Raw genomic sequence first — 25,718 nt, forward strand, 5'->3', positions numbered from 1 at the left:
TCCTCATGTTTTTACACAGCCGACTCTACTCCTGTATCAGCATTGTGTGCAGCAATTGCGAATGATTCAGTTTATTTTACTCTGCCTCATTCTTTTTTACTATAACAGCACATAATGTTCTACTCTTGGGTCAAAAACATCAGCTAGTGAAAATCTGCCTAGCAGCATGAAGAACAGTGCATTTATTTAGATCCTCTCTCCCCTTCTTTCTCATGAAATGAACCTGCTAATATGTGTAACTACTGTAAGTATCTCAGCAACGGAGGCTCCACAGCCTCTCTGGGCCTTGTTTGCAGTGTCTGGCACTCAATGGAAAGGATTTTTTTTCTCTAATTGCAGATTTACCTGCTGCAACTTGTAGAATCCACTTACACATCACTGACAAAACCAATGTTTTAACAGTGTGTTTTTTCTTCATGTTGTGGCATTCACTAGAACAAATAAAGTACACAAATCCTGCAAGTGTCATAACTAAATGGTAAAAAGTGAGTTTATTTTAAAAGTAAAAATAGCAGTATAGTTACCAAGAAAATAATGAGAAGGTTACAAACAACACACATTTTTCTAGCTATCATTTTATTTTTATATAAAAATATTTCCAAAGACTGTTATAATAAACAATCTATGATCAGTCCTTAATCAAACTATACATATTTAGCATTTCACTGATTACTAATTTGAAAGTACAGATGAGGTCCAGAGCAAACCATCTCAAGGTGTCCACTTTGTAGCTTGGAAACGAGTTGGAGGATGTCTAGTTTGAGCCTGTAAGGTAAGCTTTTCTCTGAGCCGTCTGACTTCTGCCATCAGTTCCCGCTCTTGCCATGTCAGTTCTCGCCTTCTGTCTAAAGACACTTCAGAAAAGAAACTTGGACTTAATATTGCAACTAACGGTTTTCCGTAAATACCAGGAACGCTTATTGGAAAACTGATACCTCCTGCATAGAAACGCTGTTTTATTGGTACCACTGTATGCGGGACAGCCCTGAAACCCATAAAAGAAAGAAACAACTCCTCCTGAGTTCTTTGAAAGTGGCACCTATGTTTTGTTACAAAAATGTCAGATGCTGATGTGTCGCTACGGCTGGTCCATAGATCCATGTTTCCCACTGCATACAGTTTTGTACATAAGATGCACGCGATTTTAAAATGTAGTTTCACTGGCCATAACGGCTAGGATAGCCCAGAGGAAATGATTACAGACTAATTCCTGACTGTAACTCTCAGTAACGTTTTGACGAAAGACAGTTCTACATCTTCTCAACATCCCCAAATCATACCTAAGTACGAAGACAGAAAAAGCAGAGGTAAAATGATCAGGTCAGAATGAGATTAAACTAGGCTGAGATTTAATATGACTATTCTCATAATGTGACACACTTCAGGCACTTCCTACCTGTGCTGCTTCTGGTAGTGAAAACATTTGTTCAGGTGTGAAACAGAATACAACAATAAACTGGTTTACTATCCATTAAACACCTACACAACTAATAATGACTCAATCATACAATGAGCTGTTCCAGTAACGCTTCTGAAATTAAACGCGAAAGGAGGGTCCTAACTTTGAAACTTACTGTGTGATGATGACTCTAATGCAGACAAATCATTCAGACAGATGTTTCCAGACCTTGGCACCTGCTGCTGTTCTACCCCTCTCTCCGTACGTCCAGCCTTTAAATCACGCAGTCTCTCTGTGGGAAATGGAGAGAAGGTTTCTTTGTAAATTAAAAGTGTTTAAATTTCTAGTGAATTTTTCTAGCTTAAGGTGAAACAGTTTTTCTCCAGCAAGTAAAACTGGAAAAATCACTCACTCCAGCTAATGGCAAGTACAATTTGCTCAGAATTAGAAGTCAACATTTCCAGTCTGTGGGTCAAAGCTATGCATCACTGCATTTCATTTTAAGAAACTAAAGCTCCACATGTGCTGTATCTTCCTATATAATTACTCTTCTGACAAATGGGCCACTAAGATCATGTGAAATATGGCTACTCATCCTTGCAGTTTTAGGAGGAGACACCCATTTCAATAATTTGCAGTTGCAATTACTCCATATTAAAAACATTAGGCAAATAAGGGCAAAGTCTGAAAAAGTGCACCCAAAGCATTATTAATCACCTAATCTTAATACTAATCACTAATCTTGTGTAAGCCTTGCAGAGATGGGGGAATAGGAGAAATATCTGCAAAACCACACAAATGTAGCATTTAAGAAGGATGTACTGGCCAATTCCGGAAGTGCATCAATGTTTTTTCCTGTGAACAAACACTTGGCAAAGTCACTTGCTGGCAGTGAGTTTGCTGTTCTTTACATTATTTGACAGAGGATTTCTAAGGGATGCGATTTTACGATCGGCTTAAGCTGATCTAGACCTGTGCTCCTCCAAAAAATGCCATTAATATTGCTGCATCTGATAGATAACAAACTGTAGTTCCTTTCCAAGTCTGGCCTGATACATTGGTTTCATGAAAGAATACTGCCAAAAAGTACTTATGTAAAGGAGTTAAGCTTAACTTTATCCCTAATATTGGACACTTAGTTTGTATTCCAGTCACTGAATGCTTCATGCCAACATCCACACAGGAGAAATGCATTATCTATATGCTCACCAAAATAGCCATCTTCTCTTTGCAGCTTTTCAGCCAATTCTAATGCATCGTTCATTTTATCTTCTAAAAACTGCTTCCTGTGCTTATCTGCAGCAGTGGCAGCCTTCTGCTCTTCTTGCAGTTGAGCTTTTTTCTGTATAACTTCTTCCCACTGTGCAACAGAGATTAAATGTGTTCTCAGCAGATGTGTTGCAAGGAAAAAGGAACAACCACATAGATTATTACAGACTGAACTGCAACCTGAAATCAAAATATATGTTATTAAGCCGAGTGAATGGTTTCAGGTTTTTTTTTATAAATTTCTCATTCGAACACCTAGAGAAAGGTAAAAATCTTGAGTCAAAAAAAAAAAAGAAAAAAAAAGAGGAACTTACAGAATCCTAGAATGGTTTGGGTTGAAAGGGACCATCTAGCTCCAACCCCCCTGCCACAGGCAGGGACACCCTCCACTAGACCAGGTTGCCCAAAGCCCCATCCAACCTGGCCTTAAACATCTCCAGGGAGGGGGCATCCACAGCTTCTCTGGGCAACCTGTTCCAGTGCCTCACCACCCTCATAATGGAGAATTTCTTCCTAATATCTAATCTAAACTTACACTCTTTTAGTTTACCTGTTACCCCTTGTCCTATCACTCCATGACCTTGTAAACAGTCCCTCTCCAGCTTTCCTGTTGCCCCCTTCAGGTACTGGAAGGCTGCTCTAAGGTCTCCCCAGAGCCTTCTCTTCTCCAGGCTGAACAACCCCAACTCTCTCAGCCTGTCCTAATAGGAGAGGTGCTCCAGCCCTCTGATCATCTTCATGGCCCTCCTCTGGACTCGCTCCAACAGCTCCATGTCTCTCCTGTACTGGGGCCCCCAGAGCTGGACGCAGTACTCCAGGTGGGGTCTCACAAGAACAGAGTAGAGGGGCAGGATCACCTCCCTTGACCTGTTGGTCACACTTCTTTTGATGCAGCCCAGGACATGGTTGGCTTTCTGGGCTGCAAGCACACATTACTGGGTCATGTTGAACTTTTCATCCACCAACACCCCCAGGTCCTTCTCCTCAGGGCTGCTCTGAGTCCATTCTCTGCCCAGCCTGTAGTTGTGCTTGGGATTGCCCTGACCCATGTGCAGGACCTTGCACTTGGCCTTGTTGAACTTCATGCAGTTCACATGGGCCCACCTCTCAAGCCTGTCAAGGTCCCTGTGGACAGCATCTCTTCACTCCAGCATGTCGACCACACCACACACAATTAGTAATACGCTTTCCTAAGCCTAAAATATCCTCACCAATTTGCTCCAGTGCTTCCAGAAACTTCCCAGTCAGAACAGGAAAGGAGATTCCTAACAAAATATTTCTTCAATACCTTTCAGTTTTATGCTATACCATGTTATGGGCAAAAGACAGTTACATTTGTGCCAGTCCCACTTAGAAAAAGAAATAATGCAAATACCTTTTTTTCTTCTGCTTCCCTCATGGCCTTTAGCAGTTCAGCTTCTTTCACCCTGTTGTCATGCAGGAGCTTGGCTATTTCTTCATAACGTTTCTCACAGTCCTGATCATCATGCCTTAGTTTATGCAATGCTTGCAACCTCCAGTCCGTGTCAATGCGTTTCTGCTCTGCTTTGGCTAAATTTTCTTCAGCAACCTAATAAAACATCTTTCTTACCAGGAATCCAATTACTCTATTTCAAGTACACAGCCTTACATACAGATAAGGTAACTGAAGTGTTCTCCAGGATCAGTCACTGTTAGATGTCCCTGTTGGGAGACTGTACCTGCAGTGCCACTCCTCCATTCAGTACAGCAGGCTGTCTCATCTATCAGGGCTTTCTTCTGCTTCTTCTTCATCCTTCTCATTCTTTCACTTACTAGGGGTCTTTTTTTTTTGTATTTTTTTTTTTTAATTTTTTGGAAAGAGACATCAACCCTCTCCATTATTTTGGGGATTTTGCTTTCCTAGCATGGATTTAATACAATTTACAGGTGCAATTAACATAAGATTGATACCTGGATGCCAATACTGCCACCCACATCCATCTGCTTCCAAAAATCGAAGGCTGTTTACAAAAATTCAGACCCATATGTTTATTTCTAGACAAAATATAAATGCAGATGCCAAGCATATGGGCAGTGGGTTAGCTGCAACTATTTTTCCAACTGTGCAGTTACAAGTTCTGAGCTTGAAAATCTGAACAATTCCTAATGTCAAACTACACACATTCATTACTGTGATCTAGAAGACAGCTTCTGCAGCTGAATTTCCTGCCAAGTACTACCAACTGAAAGTTCCTTTGAGGCTTACTTTTGTTTTATTATGCTTACAAATAAACCATGTTCTTTAACAGGAGGATGACTTATTGTGAAAAGCACTTTTGAATCTTACATGCCTTCTAAGAAGTAAAGAAAAGTTAATATTCATGGCAGGCCCAGAGAATTTCAGTGTTATATAGCTGTTTGGACACTTCAGTCAGATTTTTTAAAACCTCAAAACTTTAAACATACCGTCATAATCTATTAATATAGGTATCTAGAAATTAGATTTCTTTAGAAAATACTTTCATATTAACTTGAAGTAGTTAACTGCAATTAAAATACTATTAAGTAGTACTACTTGTACTAGTTAGCATACTAACTCCCAAAATACATGTTAAGATCCAATCATCTTACTATTTGAGCTTTCTGTCTTTCTTCTCTCTCGATTTCCATCAATCTCCGAACAAGATGATCCTCCAGATCCACCTTTCTTTGACGGGCATCCACCTCTTCTTTCATTTCCTTTGTAACTGCCTCTTGATCTTTGATTAGATGCTGCCAAAGACACAAACATAAATTATTGTTGCTAAGCTACTAACCCACATTTGTAATTCTGTCTCTTTAACATTTATGAAAATTTCATTAAACTAGTATTCAAATATATCCACACATCTTGTCCCACTACATATCAAGAAAGTAATATTCCCTGCTCTTTTATCCACTTGGATTTACACTAAGCCTGAGTCACCACAATGGTCTTGCAGGTTGATACTGATGTAATTCCATTCCCTGGATTACAGTGAAGCATAAAAGCAGAATTCCAACTGAAATGAATTAGATTCATCATGAAAATATTCTGCACTTTTATTGCACATTTTAGCCAAAATGTCAAAACACTTCACAAATATAAATCATGTTTCACAGTACAGGGACTTACAATAAACACATCTGCAGCTTGAATGCAGAGATGATTTGCCAAAGTTGTACGAATCAGCAGCAGATCTAGAAACAGAATTTTAACTCTCACTGCCTTTTCTTCACATTCATGAGGGCACATCTACACAGTTTTCTGGAGAAGACATAACCCTTTCCCAGGTCTGCAGGAATCTATTGAGCTGTTTCAGCAGGGTGCTGAAGCAACGTTAACATACACGCCCTTCTAAGCTTGAATATAGCCCCTCACTGACGGCAGTAAAGCAACCGGTTCAGGGCACGGGCAGGGAAAGCCTGTCTACACAGACTCTTGTGGGCAGACGTACATCCTCAGTTAGTTAAATAATTGCTACCTTTCTAACCTAAAGAGGATGATCGCTGTAAAATTAGTTGCCTAAAACAGCTGACTTTACATGTACTGGAACACAAATGAGCTTAGTCTGGTTTGCGTTATGTAGCCGCAATACAGCTGGCTGTGTATTTAATAAATAAAGGCTAAAAGAAATTTAGCCCAGTTATGCTCAGCATGGGTTATAAAAAGTCTATGGCCAAAAGCTTTAAAAAGCTAAATATAAGAAGACACATGTTTCAAAATAAGGGTTAGCTATCCGGATGTCCACTTCTGCTTGCATTCCATCAGATCTGCAGGTATGCAAGATGGGCACATGTAGCTGTGATTTCTAAACACTTAACTTACTATTTCTAACCAAAATGCACATTCCTAAAGCCTTCCATCGGCAGCCTTCTTTTCAGTCATTAGTTATTTGTAATCATTAACTCATACTTAACTTTAAACAGTATTATTGATTAAAACCCTTTATTACTGAACAGTGATCTTTCTGAATTATAAGTCAGTCATTTAAGAAAGGAACTGCACATTTCCCATGAACCATTGCTTTTTTGCTTAATGATGTTGTTGGCAATTAGACATTTTTTCATCAACTACATCAATCTGCTATACTGTTCTCTCCAGAAAATGTAGATATATCTGGATACCACAGATGAAAAGGTGGGAGTATCTGGGATGAGGAACATATTGCTATAGACTTATTTCTTATTTACACATTCCTCGCTTCTCTCAACCATCTGAGCACACAGCTAAACCCTGAAGCAACCAAATGATACCTCTGCACAGGAAAATAAAATGGGGAGGATATGGGTATTTTTTCCTAGAAAAACAGATAAAAGTGAGTTCTACTAATGCTTTTATCAACAGAGGGTTTATTCTAAAAAAGGTATCAGAAAGGAAAAAAAAAAAGGTTCCCCTTTTCCTCACAAAGTCTGGTTGAATGAACACAACTGAATCTGAGAAATGCAAAGGAAGAACCATTAAATATAAAACATCTGTATAGTTCCCTAATAATTACCTGTTCAAAAAGCTGTCTTTGTGATTCAAGTTCCATCCGTTGTACTTCTACATCTTGAGCAGCAGCAGCTGTTTCCTGCTCTCTCATGGATGCCTTGAGGAGAAGAGAAACACGTGAAAATACAGTAAAGGAGAAATTCTTCTTCCTTAAGAAAACAGTATCAAGAAGAATGCCTCAAATCCCAGGCTGCACCCTACTTCTAAATTCTAGTTAACTTTCTGTCATACCACGAATAATGGAAAATATTGCATATCAAAAGTACAGGGCAAGGTGGAAAAGAGGCACAGGAATAGTTTTGCATCCAGCCAGGCTTGATCTAGGGCTAATAATCTGCCAGATGTAGCTCTGAATTGAATAAGGAGTCTCTGAACTTAGAATGTTACAGAGGACAGTACACAGACAGGGAAGTGGCCGCTTTGCACCTGGCGGAACCTGTGCTGAGCTGGAGCTAACGAATCTTACAGTGCCCTGACTGCAGAAACAAACACACATTTGCACCACGCTCTGCAAAGTGTAGCACTGAGACACAAGGAATGGCCCTGCAAAGACTCAATTCATGCCCACAAGGTTCAAAAGCTCCCATCCTCAGCACCTGCATGCCACAGTACTCAAGCTAGTAGCATGTGAGCAGAGCCAAGCCTGGCCAGAGGCCACTGCGGAGCCTCTCAATCAATGGCAGAGTTAATTTGCAATCTGGACATACAGCCCACAGACAGCTGAGAATTCACTAGTCCTTTAAGGACCTCATTACATTTTTCAACACTGCCAATGTACACATGAATATGGCTTTTCTCAGGAATTTTTCCAGTTAAAGCAAGCCAGTGGAACATAGTAAATGCCAAAAAATCCTGTTAAATTATGCATTTACCACTTAAAGCAGTCCATCTCATGCTAAATACACCTCTGGGCTCACAAATCACAGTATATAAACTGACATTTTAGTTATACATTTTTTCCTTATTTATTTTCACTAATAAACCTTCAAGAACAGAATTGCTTGAGCAATACTCAGCCTTTCTTGCAATTTCATCATCAAGACGTTTCAGTTCCATTTGACGCTGATCTTCCTGGTATTTCAGAAAACGCCTTCTTGAAGCATCTAGAAATTGTAGTTCCTTTACTTTCAGTTCTCTTTTCACAGCACCCAGTCTTCAAAGCCAAACCAAACAGAAACAAGAGAACTTGTATATATGAAAGGTCAGTACCAAAGAGCACAAACTTGCACTGCAGTTATGCATTAGTTACTATGAGCTAATCTCTAACATAGAATGCTTAGGACAGTTGCTTTCATTCTTTTAAATTGTCCAGTTTTCATTTACAAGATAAAATTAAATTCACAGACACACAGACATCCTCTAATGGCAACGTTCCCAATTAAGCTTTGAAGTCCTGTGCCCTGTTTCTGTTCTACTTTAATAAGCACTAGTTTACTATTGCAGTGATCCAGAACTGGAAACTATTCCTTAGAATAATTGCCAGTGTCCTGGTACCTCTTTCTGCACAAAATTAGTCCTAAGTTTATTTGGAAAATATCAAACTCTTTCAAGGAACAAAACCACAAACTCAAGAATTAGTTTGCAAAGAAAGGCTCACTGCTGCCTTTTTAAAAAAAAAAAAAAAACAAAACCAAAACAAATTTACTCTGTAGGTTACAGAAGTTTAAGAGAAGCACCTGTAGACGTGGTGCTTAGGGACATAGTTTAGTGGTTGGACTTGGTAGCATTAGGTTAACGGTTGAACTTGACGGTCTTAAGGGTCTTTTCCAACCTAAATGATTCTACAATTACTTGTAGCTGATCTAAAAAACTATGGAGATGTTGAAATTCTCTTATACCTTCACAACTGCAAAAATGTACAAACTAGCAGTTCAGCTTTAGTACTTTCACAACTCTTTGCTCAGCAACTGATACATAAAGCGGTCTTTTTTCTAAATCCACTAGAAATACAAGAATGTGTCCAGTCACTGATACCATAAATGACTCATGTATTTGCAGCGTGAGTCTGCCCACAGTGCAAGTCTGAAGTGTCAGTGTGCAAACACACAACAATTGACTGCTTAAGAGCATTCATAGTCCGAAGAGACCAGACAAAAGGCTGGTAGCTGAGACAAAAAATATGAAGTGACTTGGCTTCTAATCTGCTGTATTCCCTCAGGCAAGGCAGTAATACAACCCAGATCACTTCATTCCCACACCAAAATCTGACCCACCAGACCACACTGTTTTGCCACATTACAATATATACAAATTAGTGGTTATTTCTCCTTTACTTATGGTTAAAAATGTAATAGTAGGATACAGTAGCCAGGCCCCTAATGCTTCTTGTATTATAATACCTCTGCCTCTGTTCTGCCAGCTTCTCTTCTTCTTCCAGTAGTATTTTTCGCCTCTGTTCTTCAGCTTCTCGAAGCAATTCCTGCTTTCGATACCAGGCTTCATCTTCTGCTTTCCGTTCCTGTGCTTTAGCTTCTAATTCATGTGCTAATTGTCTAAATGGAAGAAGATCACATGTTAATAATTCAAGTCAAGTATCAAGAAATTACTTGATTACTTAGAAATCGATGACTGTACTAACAAAGAACTGCTGAAATGAGATGTCATGAAAGAGTATGGCATCCCCTCTACGTACTGATAAAGTACATGAGGAAGAGTTACAATACTGACTGTAACAGACAACAGGGCATTTCAGATGAGTGCAGACATTTTCTTCCTCACATTCTTAACAAAAAACAATTTCTAATGGTGCCGTGGCATTACAGTACCCACTGATTTCAATAGCAAGCTAAGAACTTCTGGTCCTTCATAAAGTTGGACACCACAAGATCAATGGAGGTTTAGGGTCTGGCTTACAAGCTTTCAAGTTTGAAGACTTGTGGCACAATATTTTCTGCAAATTAACAAACATTTTTTGTTTAAGATAAGACTACCAATTTAACTTAAAAATGTGTCAAACCAAATAATTTAATGTTTAGCAGCTATTTAAAGTCATCTTCCTCGATTTTCTTAATAGTCTCTCTTCTCAGGCATACAGATTACAACAGAAAAAGGCAATTGTGTCCACCTGTCCCTCCCAGTCTGATACTGTCTTCAACTTTCCCATTAGTACCTCTCTCGTAAGTATTTAATTTCATCTTGTCTGATCCTCTCCCGTTCCTGAGTTTGATAATCCACAATGAACTTGGGATATTTATTAAACACAGGGTACTGTCCTTTTGTAAGTGGTATGAAGTCATCAAGCATACGCTCTGGATGGATATCTAGTGGTGTAGCATCCATAAGATGATAAGCTTCCTTAATCACAACGTTAATGTCCAGGTTGTTACGATGATGAAAGAAATACTGTAAGAGACATGCTTCCATTTACATTCTACAAAAGATTAAGCAAGTTTTTAATATACCTATTTGGGAATAATTAGGTAAATTAGTAAGATCTATATTCCAAAAGTTGATTTAAAAAGAAATTATTAAGTTAGCCCTACTGATCAGTAAAATATCACTAGCTCAAATGACTTGACCCAAACCTCTTCAAGTTGTAAAAGCATGCTCTGGTTCTTTTTCTTCTCTTCAAATGGCAGTTGCGTAAGGGACCTGGAAAGCTAGGTGTGAATTTAGAGTGTCCAACTGCCCCCACAGACACTCCTACCACTGGATAAACCTCCCTTGTCTTCTGGTGTTCAAACACGAAGCTTGGAAGTTCCTCTTCCTGAAGGACTATACTTCCTGTCAAAGATCTTATTCACCAAGAAAATCTTTAAATTGTTTATTATTAAATGTAACAATAATGTCTGCTTGATGTCTCAAACTGACTGCTCACAAGCACATTTTCATGGTGGAACCCTTTGTTTGCCCACAGAGATATTTTCATGTGAAAAAACCTCCTCCTCCCATGCAAGGCTAAATGTAAGTAAACATTTTCATTTAGCTTCAGAGAATGTCAAATAATACTGCCTAATTTTGCAAATCTGAAAGCAAAATAATGAAACAACATAACAGAATGACTGTGTCTTGTCTCCACAGGCACAAGTCCATATTAGATCCCCCCAAAAAAGGCAGAATAATTTTGTGGTTGATGAACTATTGACATTTACAAAATGGCTTTTAGTGGCATTAGAAAGCTTATGAAAGCTTTTCAAGATCTCGTTGCATGAAACTGCAGGAAATTGCTCAATATTTTGCTCATTTATTGTGTATTTGTCAGTTATAAGATGATGTTGTTCAGAAACATGTAATAATATATTAATGTGGAAATGAAACATCTCCTTCTAACCTCCATAACAACAGATACAACGTTTTATACATCTCTGTAGGTACACTTTCATAGAACTGACTTAAATATGAAGATGTTTACCTCAAAATCTCTTGTTTGATTACACTGAAGCAAGGGAGCTCTGGAACACGTAATATAGGCAACAACAAACATTAGAAAGTATGAAGGATGGTTGGAGAAGATATTGTCAAAGACTTTCAGCCATTCTTCTCTTGTTAGAATCTCAGAGAACAATGTTTCTAGCAGAGGCCAAGCATAAACCTATGTTATTTGGGAAAATTGACAAAATAATCCATTACTACAATTTTACCATTCCTTTTAAAGAAATAATATGATTTTTCTTGCCTTATACCAAGAATCTATTGATTTATAAAAGAAACAGGAACTAAAGCAGAATATTTGAAGATAAGTTTTATCACCCACTATAAACATTCAAAATTAATATGGAGTGATTATAATTAAATTTCTTATTTCTCTGGATGTCTAAATCTTGTTTATAGATTTATGAAGCTAAAATCATCCCTAATGATAAATAGGGATTACAAAATTAATTCATCACACCTATGTCCACTTAAAAAAAAAAGTACATTTATGAATCGTTAACTAGATTTTCAACCAATGTAGACTTGAAAGCAGAGGACTTCTAAGAACTACAGTAGCATGTATGTGAGATTTATGACCATGGAAAAGGAAAAGCTGCAGGAAAGCAATGATATATTCTTTACACTCTCATATCATTCACTGTTATTTAATGAAAATTCCCTCAAAAAGAATTACTCCAAAATAAAAGACTAGTGCACTATCATTCACTGCAGTGAGATTTTATATACAAAAGTTGGCTAGAATATTACCTGTGAAGTCACTTTGTGTTTTATGAAATGCTGAAGTAGTTCTTTGTCATGATGTGCTAAAACATTTTCCATCATACTAAGGACATTAACTGGAGGATTGGGAAAATACTCAAACCAGTGCTGACAAAAATTAACTGAAAGAGAAAAAAAAGCCCAACACAATCCACTGTAGTCCAGAGTTATAGACTCTAGAACAGCCTTAAGGTTTGGTTATAAAGGCTATAGTGTTCCTATTCCTAGCTTTAAGAGGTAGTTTTAGGCAGCAAGACCTACTTAAGATATTCCCCCTCTCCTCTTTCCTAGCATTTATTCCTAAACCATTTCCACAGTACACTGCTCCTCCAGCTGCACAGGCACGAGTGTTTGTGTCAGTACACTGTGAACCAGACTGGGGAATCTGGCTCAAAAATAAAATGAAAAAAAGTCTGTGTGCTGTGGGACAAAGTGGTTGGAGGCAGATGGGAATACTTGAACCAGTATTTCTGTCTCATGAAACTGAAGCCTGGATCAAGTAATTTTTAACATACTAAGAATAATTTCCATAAACTTGGATAGTTATTCACTAACAGCATGTGTTTGTAAAGTGGGTATGTATGCTTGGCAGCACATACCTTCTGTAGACTTAGCAGCAGCTGCAACAACTAATTTAAGTGTAAAGAACTTTAATTTAGAATGTTTCTTCAGAAGACAGCCATAGCCAGCTTTCAGCCAAATGTCTCATTTTGCATTACCACATGCTTAGGACAATGAAACACAGTAAAAATTTAAAAGAGATCAATCATTCCCTTTTGACTGGGAGTGGGTGAGGGGGGATGGGTGGGTGTGACTACTTTTCCCATGTCTCAGAGATTTTAGTTATTGTAATATAATTATGCTAGATAGATTTGTTTTTATTGATTAGACTTTACAAATACTGTTAAACTGCTAACTCTTTGCTAGAAACACTGCAAAGAGAAGTCTAATATCTTGTCTTTATTTACAAGCAAGTTTTTGTTTTAAGCATATAGTTGCTACATATTAATTCCTGGCAACACCTTTAGAAGAGAGCTTGATGACCTCTTAGGAAACACCTCATTCATTTCATCAGGAAAAGCTACTTTTGCATGGGAAAGTTTAAACATGTTGCAGCATACTTGAGTTTTTTGAATCATTGCTTACCTACTACTGTAGCAACAACTTCAAAGCAGATCAGCTGGTTGTTCTGGAATAATTTTACAAATGGGAATGCCAGCAAAGGAATATAAGGTGTCTCAGCAAAGATAGCAGACCAGTGAGCTAGAGCTGATAAGGTCCTATACACAAAGGCAAAGGTGTAGAAAACATCGATCCAAACCCAAACAAAAATATAATATGCATTTTAGAACTACAATATAGAAAGACTGTAAACATCAAGACATTATATGAGTTATAAAAACAAAATAACATGAGGGCACTACTATTTCATTTTAGAATTTTCCTGACAGCTGATTCTAGCTATTGGATACATTTCAGATCACAACATAGAAACAAAAATCTATAATTTTTAAATAAATAAAGAATATATTTTACCTCTGTAAAACTCTCAGCAGTTTCCTACTTTTGATGGGATACTCATTTTGAATATTCACAAATGCACTGTGGGTACCCTTATCTATTAGGCTACTGAACGCCAGGTGGTTTTCAGGAAGTTGTAATAAGGAACGCCAAACAAACATCCTGCAATTAAAATGCAGACTTAGTCAAGCAACTTCCCTTTCATAGACCAGTAAACACAAGCAATTTTATTTTGTGCAAGCATGAACATGCACACAAACATACCTGTACTTTGCTGGATATTCTCCAAATTCTTTCAATAAGGCCCGCAGACGTTTCTTGTTTAATCCACCTGGCAATTTGTTCTGCAAAATAGGGGATCAACAATAAATATAAAGATTTCCCCTTCATAATCTTTATCTTTGCACTCTAATTGATGATAGTAGCTAAATACTGAAGTTCCTAATATAATATTAAAGAAAATACTAATAATGTATACTGCTGTTACATAATCCTAGGTATTTCAACAATGAAGAAGATAATTCAAAAAATCATTCATCTACTGAACTTAAAGAACAGCTGCCATTGATTTCAGTCAGAAGCAAATCAGACCCTAACTGACCAAACTATATGTAATTAAATGATGGATATAGACAAACCATAAAGAATATTGGCATAAGGAATACAACATATTGTGATGAATGTTACAGGAGGATACAGATACAGATATAGATATGCGTATATATGTGTGTGTATATATATATGAGAATATATCTACATATGATATGCAAGATAAAGATAGAGAAGACGGCACAGTGATGACAGAAGGGGAATAAATGCCACAGTAATGCATCTTTTAAATAATTAATAAAAAATGAAATGGCTTCTAAGCAGATTTTTTAGGGGTGTCAGTTTGCTAGGCGAGAAGCAGATCAGATCTAGCAAATATCCAAATGTGTCACAAGTTCCTTAAACAACCTCAGAGGTACCCCAAGCTGACTGGTGGCAGCTCTGGCTGTGTCACATAATACTGGAGTATGGGCTAAACAGAGAGAGGAAATGTGACTAAACTCCCTCAGTCCCCTCTCCACTCGAACATCCAAGTGAATCAGTGCTTGAACTTATTATTTAAAGTAAGTGGCTAAATATTTTTTTGCAATTAAATTTAAATGCTGCAGACTGGAGAACAAAACATTTGCAACTTCTTTTTACCTCTTTATTTTCAAGTGATGTGCTCATTGGCAGTTTTAGCAATCTGGTTTGAATTTTGCTTCCTTTAGATTTCCAAGGCCGATCTGACCTTCCTGAAGTCACTCTCATTGTCAGTTTATTTGCCTCTGACGTGCACTTGGACCAGTCTTCTACTATTTTGAACGTGGGTGGTGGAGGCTAATATTAAGTGAAAATACCTTAGTTAACAACTTGTAAGACAAATTAAATAACACTATAATTTGATATTTATTTTATATACCATATTTTTTAGCTTGATGACCATAGCAAGAAGAATAGAGACAATTTATACCATAAATAAATATATATGGACTGTATACTCCTGAATGAGTATGCCAGTGAATAAAACCACTGTAATAAACTAGAAAGACTGTAAGAAGGTTTATGTAGCTTCCAAACCAACTCAAACATCATGTTATTTCCTTGTTTAGCAAACATTAGCATATAATTGGGATAGTATGAATGTTTATCATGTACTGTTCAGGTTATTTACTTGAATGTGTTTCTCAATGTCACTAAAATATTTTGCATTTCTATAGCACCAGTGAAAAAGAATACAAAAGACTTTTACAAACTTTAATTAGTCTTCAGTGTCAGGGCGGTATTAATTCAGCGTTGGAGATTGGGAAAGCAAGTAACAAAGTGGATAACCAGTTCATGTCAAACCGGCAGCAAAAGTGCCAATGGAATGCATGTGTGACATCTTTATACATCCTTCCTCAGCTCCAACTCCATCATTATCCGAAGCTGCTTACTGTTTACTTCAAAGACATGGTGATTAAAGATATATGGAATTCTGGATTTAGAAACCTGACTCTCATTAATAAATTACTTTAATAAAATAAGAACTGGTATTTAGAATGTTTGTTATTTAGGAAGGATTAGGAGTATGATTGTGCCATAATGATGCATGCTGGTATCCAATAACACAGTAAGAAGAACAAAATCACAGCAACAAAAACACCATTCATGCCCACAGTTTAAGACAGCATCAGTTGCAAAACGTCTCCTATAGGAAACGGAACAGAAGCAGGACAATTATGTTGTTTCCTTCTCCCCCAAAACATCATTACGAAGAGAAACTGGTCCATACAAATTGCTGTAGAAAGACATACCATCTCCCTCTCCTCCCAACACCAGAACCACAGTGATATATATATACACACACACACACACACACACTTTAAAAACATCATATTACCTGACAGGCTGAAGTAACTATGAAAGGAACTCTACAAACTACTTTTTCTTTATTTGTAGTGTTAAATACAGCACTCCAACACGTGTCTGCAAACTACTGCTGATACAAAAGTTGTGTAGACAAGTATCAACTTTAATGGGATTTACTGCTGTTTTAAGAGACGTAAAACACTCTACCTTATTTGCTTCTTGAGTCAAAGCTTGGACACTGTATACATTAAGGCTACCATTTTCCATTATTGATGCAATATACCGTCCATTGGGGCTAGTTGCTGCTGTACTAATTCCCTCTTCATGACTCCCAATGTCAAAAAGAAGTTTGCATGTTTCTATATGGATAAATCTCATAATATTATCTTGACTTAACACTCCAAGGATCTATAAGTTAAAAGGATTCACCAATTAATGTTGTCAGTGTAAACCAAAGAGGAATACTCAATTCAGCAACGACATTCCATTAAGCTAAAAGAGCAATTGAGCAAACATTTAGCACAGTCACTTTCCTTTTGTATGACATGGGCGCATATCCTCAGTGTCCCCCAAAAGCCCTCAAAGTATATGTGTAGAATCAACTAACCAAATACTCTGGTCTTAAGCTTTGTAAAAAAACTGACCTGATTGCAGCCCCCATCAAAACTGTCAGGGAGGAATTCCAGGTGACGGACGGCTCGTACTTTTGCTGGCATCTGGATTATTCGTATCAACTGCTTTGATTCTAAACACCATAAGTGAAGATGATTTGATTTTCCACCAGCTACAAAAATCCGGCCATCTCTGGATCACAGATGAGGCAAAGTTTCCATCAGAATATTGTAATTTAAGTTAGTATTAGCTAAAAAGAGAGAGATAATACATTTCCTTCTATGCCCTCAAATCACTTTTGAATCTGTCATTACTCCTGTCATACTCTCCTGAAAGAACAAAATAGTTCCTAAATAATAAAATTTGTTTTTGTAAAGGATAGTTTAAACCTTATTTTAGTGGTCATTAAAAACAACTTTATTTCAACTGCTATGGGACTGTAATAAAAACTGCTATTGATCCTTGCTGAAAGTATCAGTCACAGCAGAGTTCAAAAGCTTATCATAGTATATGGCTCAATACTTCCAAAAAACATTACAAATAAGGAAAGAAAATCTGTTTTAAAACTACATTTTTTGTAGTCCACCTTTAGAATGTTTAAAATAGCAATTTACCTGGTAACTGCAAAGACCTTATAAAGTAATACAGAACCTTCTACAGGAGTTGGCAACTGGTATTTACAGTGAAGAGTATCAAATTCCCATGCAAAAACAGAATTATCTTTGAAACAGCTGAGGATGGTGTTACTCAATGGAAGAAAAAAAACCTGGAAGAATACGGAAAAGAAAAAAAAAAGGTGTCAAGGAAGTATCCTTTGAATTGGACCAAAGTGCATGGCAGAATAAAATACAGCAAGAAACGATGACAGTATGGCTGTGACTATAAGTGTGCAGTGCAGCTGCCATGCAAGGCTTAGATCCCACAGGCAGCAGGTTCCCTTCCCACTACAGCCCAGGCAGGCCTGCTCTCCCTTGCACTGGTTCAGAACTTGTTGTACCCTTTGCTAAGTCAGTTTAACTCACCAAAATGACACAGATCTTTATCTGGGTTATTTTTATGACTGTTAAACTGTCTTGTGGAGGTTTCTGATGAGTGCCAGAGAGGATGTCGTATAAATGGTGGGAACATGAACCCAGGTACAGGAGGAGATGGGAGACATGAGGTAGAACTGCTCACTCAGCAACTGCTTGTTTCAGCTACAAACTAGCTTCAGCATTCAAATAGTACCAAGAGCCTGCAAATGCATTCTATGAAACATTCATCTTTAGACTTAAACTCCTTAGTTTTATGTACAACTATTAAAAGTAAAAAAATATTATAGAAAGTTTAGCAGTGTATTCTCCAACTATGAAATGCAGATTTTACTGTGAGGATGAATGAAGATAAAACCAAAAAGCTTGTAAATATATTTTTCAATTATTCTGCACAAGTTTATTGTTTATGTGTAATCTCTTTCAATCAAAAAAAAATTTGGATTATTTACATTTTTGGATGCCATCAGATACATTCTTGCTTAATGGCAAATTATTGATTTAGATCAGAGGTTCTATTTTGGCAGCAGCACATGCAGCTTCAGTAAATTCCCTATACCTATAATCTTGAATGTTAAACTGAAAATGTTTTATGATATCTGAACATTGAGGGACTACCTGAAGGACTCACTGGCTGAGATCTGTAGTCAGTGCTATAAAGTTCAGAGTTTTGGTCTGAACAGTCTCTTGGTGCCTTGAAAATCTGTAAATCTGGGTATGTGGGATAGGATTTATTCTGCTGAATATTAGCGACTGAAAGTTGGATGTTCAGGCCAAATTAGTCACTTGACAGTGAGCAAAATTCACCTGTGGACAAGGAGTCACTTCACCTACCAGAGTCATTTATCTTCAGACAGACTGAGCTGCCTGTCCTCCTTCAGGGACCCTGAGGAAGTCTAGAGAATGAATTGAGAGCAGATGCCTATCATGCAGATGGATGAAGATGAAATTTTGGTAAACTGGAGTACTGAACAGTTCCTGATTTTTTGCTTTGCCCTAGAAAAATACCACAAGATGGTCACAAGCAGCTGTTGAATAAGCTTTGAAAACAGTCATTATAGATGTCTTCTCTTAGCTCTTCTTTCTCATTTTTTTTCACCCACTACTCTTACAGTGTGCAGATCAGTCTCTAACTTTTTAAATTAGCTTTTCCGCCATACCAACTTAACAGAAAGTGTATGTTGGAGTGGAACTGGGTTTAAGTAAAGAGGCACCAAGAAGTACACCGCAGAGATTGGTGTGACACTGCTACTATGGCTCAGACAGCAAGCAAGAATCCAACTTTGGACAATGAGTGTCAGGGCTGCAGTCTAATAATAAATCTGATCTTTACTAAAGCACTTATCTCTATGTCTTAAATTGTGGCATGGGAGTAAATATCATTATCTCTATTTTAAAGACAGGAAAATTAAATCCAGATAAATTGGATTATTTGCATAATGTCCTATCAGAAATGGTAGAGCCAAACCAAAAGTGCAGGCTCTTAATTCCGCAACAGTGATTTATTCATTCAACCATAGTCACTACTGTTTGGATTTAAAGGTTGTTTCCATACTGTAACATCCTGATCCTACCAAATTCCAAGAGCCATATATCAATCAGAAGCCCCTACACACAGCCTACACAAAGAAAAATACTGAGTAGTAGAAAAATCTTGTCCACTAAAGAAATGCAGCAATCTTTGGAGGGAAGGCATGATAATTATTTTAGCAACATGCACTACACAACAGTTTTAATAAAACAAACAAACAAACAAAAATTTATGCATGATCTTCCACAGTAATTGCTAGGTGACTATTTCAGGCTGACAAAATTTCTGCCTGACTTAGACACTCAAATGAATAGCCTTGTTCTCTGCAAAATCAGCATGGCCTTTTAGTGACCAGCTGGATGAGAACTTTGGTTTGAAGTGGCATTTCTAAGATTATTCACTGCAAGGCAGCATGTAAGTTGTGCTGTAAGCTGTGCTGTAAGCAATGCTCAGGCTGTACTTATGCCAAAGTTTGACATTTGGTGGCGCAGGCAGACCTGTTTAAAGCAGTGTAATGCTAAGGAAGACCTATTTAAATGACTCCCTGACACAAACACGTCATCTTTCTCATCCCTTGTTGTTCCAGTATTAAGTGTCTGTGCAGCAAACCAAACCAAAGAAACCACTAGGCTGAAAAGCAGCAACTTCTTGTTGCTGAGTTACTTTTCAGCTTTGTTTGTTCCCACATTCATTGCTTAGCGTGCATAGAAAGAAGTGCTTTGGAATAAGCAGCTGAATGGGGTAGGTGGTGGTGACCGTTTGAAGTTAGAATTATGACATCAAAACTGTTTTCTTAACAACGCCCTTAAACCCCAGTATCATTCAGGTTGGAATCAATCTCCAGAGGTTCTCTGAGCCCTCCCCCAGGTCAAAGCAGGGTCAATCTAGAAGATGGCTCCAACTTCCAGCTTAAATTAGGCTAGTCAAGGTCATATCCAACCAAGTTTTGAGTATCTCTAAAGATGGAGGGTCCTTAAAAGTTCTCAGCAGATCTCTGCAACTACCGAGTTGTGATTCCAGTGGTCTGGGTGATGTCATAGGATGACAGTTAAGGAGATATGCCCAAAGAACATTGAAAAGATTCAGCTGTATTTTAAAAAATATTTTCAAGTACTATGATTTTAACATGTGGTGTTACTCCTACTGACGTATGCTTGTTCACCCTTTAGCAATTGCTCTTTACTCACCTTCTGTATCCCCACAGACTGACGAACATTCAGCTTTCTTTTTCTTTGAAAGGTGTCCAAGTCCCACAGTTGTGCTGTATCAGTGGATGTAGTGATGGCATACCTGCCTGAGCCATGGACAGAGATGGAAGACACCGAAGAATCATGTCCCCTCATCCAACTAACTAGCTCCTTGGTTTCTGCAGGAGTTGATGAAAAGGATATGAAAGTCATTCAAAGTGAAACAACTATTACTTTACTCTCTATTGCCAACACTATGCTGTAAAAGAGACTTTTAAGCATACCTAATGTATGACCATTTACCATCACAGCCGAACAAACAAGAAACAAATGTATCAGTCTTCATACAGTTATTATACCTTGGAGAAACATAACCATCTCCTCATCTCCAGGTAACAGATTTCATAAGTTATTTTCAGTTCTACACAGAAAGCCAGCTTGCACAGACTTGTTTAATTTAGCCTAAGAATCAATCTTAAAAAGTCACGAACGCTGTCATCAGGTAAGTTCAGCATGCCTCATAGGCAGATTATCTGATGTGAACACCTGCAGTAATCTCTAGAAGCTGAGACTGAATGTTCTAGTTAGAATTCTCCACTTGTTTTAGCTTGTGGACGATATGTATGGATGATTACACAGCTATTTACAGGTTCAAGGAAGAAAGGTTTAATGACAACAGCCTATGACTATAGAAAGGCACAGTCAGAAAGCAACACTTCCTTAATTCTTTTACAGTCCAAAACATTTTTATGCTGTGCATTGCATACTAAGGAAATGGTTCCTCTGACTACATTGTCTCCCACTTGTGACTGCATGACCACTAATCTTCCCTCAGCAACCAAACTGTATTTGTGGCAATTACACTATTTACGCTGGGTAGTTTGCCTGACAGCCCATGGGGTGGTTCCAGCTGACCTACTGCTGTGGCATCAAAGATGGGAAACGGCTATAAAGCAGCTCATGAAGCCTAACAGTCAAACTTTCTGCTGTGCTTACAGACAACTGAGTGCTTAAAGCTATTGTCATATGGGAAGATGACACAGGATTACAGAGTATGGCTTCTAAAGCAGAAGATGGAGCCTGCCAACTAAGTATTATCTAATACACCTCTAAAGATAGTTTACCCAATACTGACTTATGTGAAGAACATCTGTATTTTAAGACCTTCTCTATTATGACTTGGTATTTGGAAACAGCACCATATAAACATGCATAATTAAGGAATAATTCATAAGATTTTTCTAAGTGCATCCAAAATCTAAGTTTGGTCTCATTGTCATTGAAAGGAGGAGAAAAAACAGAGGATTTCAGACCTTAACTAGGACTCTTCCTCTATTTTAGGAAACTGTGTGTTACATCTAAATCTTCACCAATAATACCAGACCCTCAAATTGCAGATGAGTGATTCCTACAGCTTTTGAAAAAGATTTAAATCCAGATGACAAGAGACACTACGACTGCACTTTTTGATAGGTTTTGATCTCCTCCCTCTGGTGACCAGTGATAGAACCGGAGGGAATGGAATGAAGCTGCGACAGGGGAGATTTAGGTTGGATATTACGAAAAGGTTCTTCACCGAGAGGGTGGTTGGGCACTGGAACAGGCTCCCCAGGGAAGTGGTCACAGCACCGAGCTTGACTGAGTTCAAGAAGCGTCTGGATAACGCTCTCAGTCATATGCTCTGATTCGGCTGGTCCTGTGTGGAGCCAGCAATTGGACTCGATGATCCTTATGGGTCCCCTCCAACTCAGGACATTCTATGATTCTATAATTAAGATTAACTTATGAAGAATGAATTGTCAATGCCTTTCACCATTTAACTTCTAATCAAGGCAGAGACACACACAGCTGGCCTGTGAAGTTAATTTTAGATATTGCTTTTGAATAAGGATACAGATCTACTTGCATACTCAAAAGTACTGACAGTTCTTTTAGTGTATATTGTCACTTTGTTCAAATATTTTACTGTAAATATAGTTAACAACTGGTTCAGTTGCAAACTAACATACTGTCAACTGATTTTAGTTTGATTTTACATACAGCACTGCATTCAAAGCAAACATACAGAATTGCTTTAAAAAAGGTAACATATATCATTGCGATCCTGCGCCAGACTTCAGTTAAACAGATGCCTGCATGACTCAGTGGGAACAAGAAACTTTGACAAAGCAAAAGGTTCATCTACCCACAGGACTATAACACCCATGGGCGCAAACTGTGGGGGTTTTTTTTGAAGAACAGATGGCATGAAATACGTAATAAGATTTCCATTAACAAAAAAAAAGCCCTTACAAAAAAATTGAGATTGAAACAAAAATTATATCGTTTTTTTACAACAATCCAGATAGTAATCCTTTACATTTCTCCTTACCTGTATCAAAGCACTTAATGGAATAATCTGCCAAAGCCACCAGGAATTCTGTCTTTCTGCGAAGATTAAATGCCAAAGCAGTGCAAGCCTGCATTGTCCGCTGAACAAGGTTGAACCTATTTAAAAATATATGTTCTCATTGTGTTAAGAAACTTCGGATCATAATGTCGAGTGAAGTAATAACTTAACCAGCTTGGATATATTTCACTGAGAAAAAAAATAACTCAGAAGAGAGCAAAGAAATCAGATCTAATTATGGTAAGCATAAAACTATTAAAACTCAGAAGTGTCAGATTGAGAAGCCTAATTAATATATTTCTGCAAATGACAATACTAGGTCTAATTTATTGTAATTTGTCAATTATTAATTGATCAGTATCGTTCAAAGAATAACTTCTTGTGGTAGTAAGTTCTATGAAATTGCTGTTTGTGCAGTTTAGAGTTACAAACTACTGATCTTCTGAGGCAGCTAAACTAGTAAAATAATATTTAGGGAGTTTCAGCCCTGAGAAAACCACTATTTCCACATTCATGGAAAACTGAGGGTTAAAACCAGATCTGTGGCATGCTGGCCAGGCAAGTTCCATACCTCTGAATGTTACAGATGTCAAGACAATTGAAATGTCTTGATAGAAATACTCTTACCTGTTTCCATTCAAGTCAAAAACATATATATTCCCTTGCTGGTCTCCAGCGAGTAGAGAATCTCCGGAACTGTCAAAAGCCACATTCAGAAAACGTATTGTCTTTGAATGGTATCCTTTGACAGTATGAATTATGTTTACTATAACTCTGTGAAGAAAGCAAGCAAAACAACTGTGCTTAGAACTGTTTTATTATCAAATATTTCTCCAAGACCTAGGATTAAAATGTTCTTAGCTTATGGTTGTACAATTGGGATTTGGAACTAGATGATCTCTGAGGTCTCTTCCAACCCAAACCATTCTATGATTCTATGAATTCTAATCATTCATAGCGTTCAATGAAAAATCTTCTTGCATGAAAAATACGTATTTCTAATATAAAAAAATATACTAAATAAAGGAAGTCATTCACTGTGTTGAAAGTAGTTAGGAGGCATGTAAAGCAGATGGGGGAAATCTACCATTCATGATCCTTTTATGTGGCTCCATTACCTGATTTTCAATTGTATTATTACTGAATAACACTAATGCTGATGTATCATCTACCAATGTATCTGAAAGCCCAATTCAGCACTCAGCAAGGAACCTGGTTCTTCATTATCACTGTAACAAAACACGCCAGAAAACTGAGAAGCTATGAATTACTGTAAGAAACCACTTGCATTAGGTTGGGGTGGGGAGAAAAACAGTTTTAACGCCACTTCTTTCCAGAGTCTTCAAAAGCATGAAGCAAGCCATTTTTATCATTATTCATCTGAGATATTATGGAACAAAAGTTGCTGTTTTTTCACATTCTATCCTTGTATCATTCTGTTGGCATAAAATGGAGCCAGATGCAGAAGTGAAGCCCATGTGCAGAATAAGCCATAAGAGGAAGGTTTTTCCAGGAAGCAGGACATGAACATTTGGGAGATCTGCAACTCCTGGATTTTTTGGCTAACACTGGGCAAAACAAATATTTTCTACCATCATTTGGACGTAAACTCAGAGTCAAATGAAATATCTAAAACTGTACAGGATATTGGGAGGCTGCTTAAACACTGCAGGGCACTTGCAGAAGACTGTGACCATGGCTATATAAGATGCTGATAACTATCTGAGACACCAACTTCTAAGAGAGCAGAATGTGCAACCCACACCTGCCTGCAACTAACTCTTGGTGTATGTTACGAAGTGTGAGAGAATACCAGAAGAAGAGGGCCGTGCAGCCATGGTACAGACTAGAGACAAAACTAATTCTACCTCGTTCTGTTAAGCCCATTCTTTTCTGAGATAAAAGGGAAGGGCCGTAAAACTGAAATTAGAAAGATGTTAAGGTAATTAAAATTAAAATTTAGTGATGTTAGGGTCTTTAATGTCATAAAAACCCCCACAAGCAAAGTATGACTTCTGATTGTAAAAAACGCCCTGAAACGTGCGTATTTCTAGCATCTCCCAGGACTCCTTCAACACCACTCTCTGCCTTTCAAAAGTTCCTTTGCCACTGAACTAGCCCAGGGGAATAAAGCCAGGAGTTCACAGGGCTGCATCCAGATTCCCCATGTCAAACCGTATACAAGTACTCCAAAGCAGCATTCATACTGCTGCTCTTCAGCTCCGGCCAGACTGTATTTTCCTAGTATTCCACATTTTAATTAAACTCTCGTGAGAATTTACCTATGGTATTTTGTTCAATACAATTAAACTAAATTGGGAGAGTTGTCCAGGCCCTTGCCCAGCCAAGTTGTGAGCATCTCCGAGCACGGAGGTTTCACAGCCCCCTTGGGGACCTGCCCCACCTTCAACGGGAACGTTTCTCCCCGTTATCTAACCGGGAACCCCTGGGCTGTACCTCCAGCCTGCAGAAGCTCAGGTGGCCCTGCCCCCTCTGCCCCCTCCCCTCGGATGCCCTCGGCCTTCCCACTCCCTCGGCCTCTCCTCCGCGGCGCAGCGCCGGGGCTCGCCACCGCCCCCCCCCGACCCGGAGCGGCCGTTACCCCCGCCGCGCCGCCGGGCTGGGCTTGCGGTCCCAGATGGGGCCCTGGTGGCGGCCGCCCAGGTCGCAGCTCTCCATCCTCGACCCGGCACCACCGCTGCCGCGCTCGCCACCTCCCCTCAGGGCTCCTCCAACGGCCGCCGCGGCGGGGGACGCCGCACGTGTGGTACAGCCCGCTCCCGCTTCACCAAT

At 38.4% G+C, this 25,718-nt stretch overlaps 1 protein-coding gene across 2 annotated transcripts; it reads right to left on the reverse strand.

The window, feature by feature from the left end:
- Positions 1–465: 465 nt before the first annotated feature.
- Positions 466–25,664, reverse strand: TBC1D31 (TBC1 domain family member 31). Of its 2 annotated transcripts, XM_054815531.1 has the most exons (22): positions 25,528–25,664; positions 23,553–23,699; positions 22,908–23,023; positions 20,537–20,715; positions 17,402–17,553; positions 16,820–16,979; positions 16,383–16,583; positions 14,988–15,164; positions 14,061–14,140; positions 13,812–13,958; positions 13,422–13,555; positions 12,264–12,397; positions 11,494–11,673; positions 10,252–10,484; positions 9,482–9,634; positions 8,160–8,295; positions 7,147–7,239; positions 5,261–5,401; positions 4,044–4,238; positions 2,609–2,759; positions 1,575–1,691; positions 466–854 (listed from the first exon to the last, which is right to left on the reverse strand). In XM_054815531.1, the coding sequence occupies exons 1-22, from the start codon at positions 25,602–25,604 to the stop codon at positions 712–714; spliced, it is 3,246 nt and encodes a 1,081-aa protein (XP_054671506.1). In that variant the 5' UTR covers positions 25,605–25,664; the 3' UTR covers positions 466–711. The 2 variants fall into 2 exon arrangements, with proteins under 2 accessions (XP_054671506.1, XP_054671505.1); XM_054815530.1 differs by lacking the exon at positions 16,383–16,583 and having other exon boundaries at positions 25,528–25,640.
- Between the last annotated feature and the right edge of the window lie 54 nt (positions 25,665–25,718).

The sequence above is a fragment of the Grus americana genome, chromosome 2 (assembly GCF_028858705.1).
Source record: "Grus americana isolate bGruAme1 chromosome 2, bGruAme1.mat, whole genome shotgun sequence".
NCBI lineage: Eukaryota > Metazoa > Chordata > Aves > Gruiformes > Gruidae > Grus > Grus americana.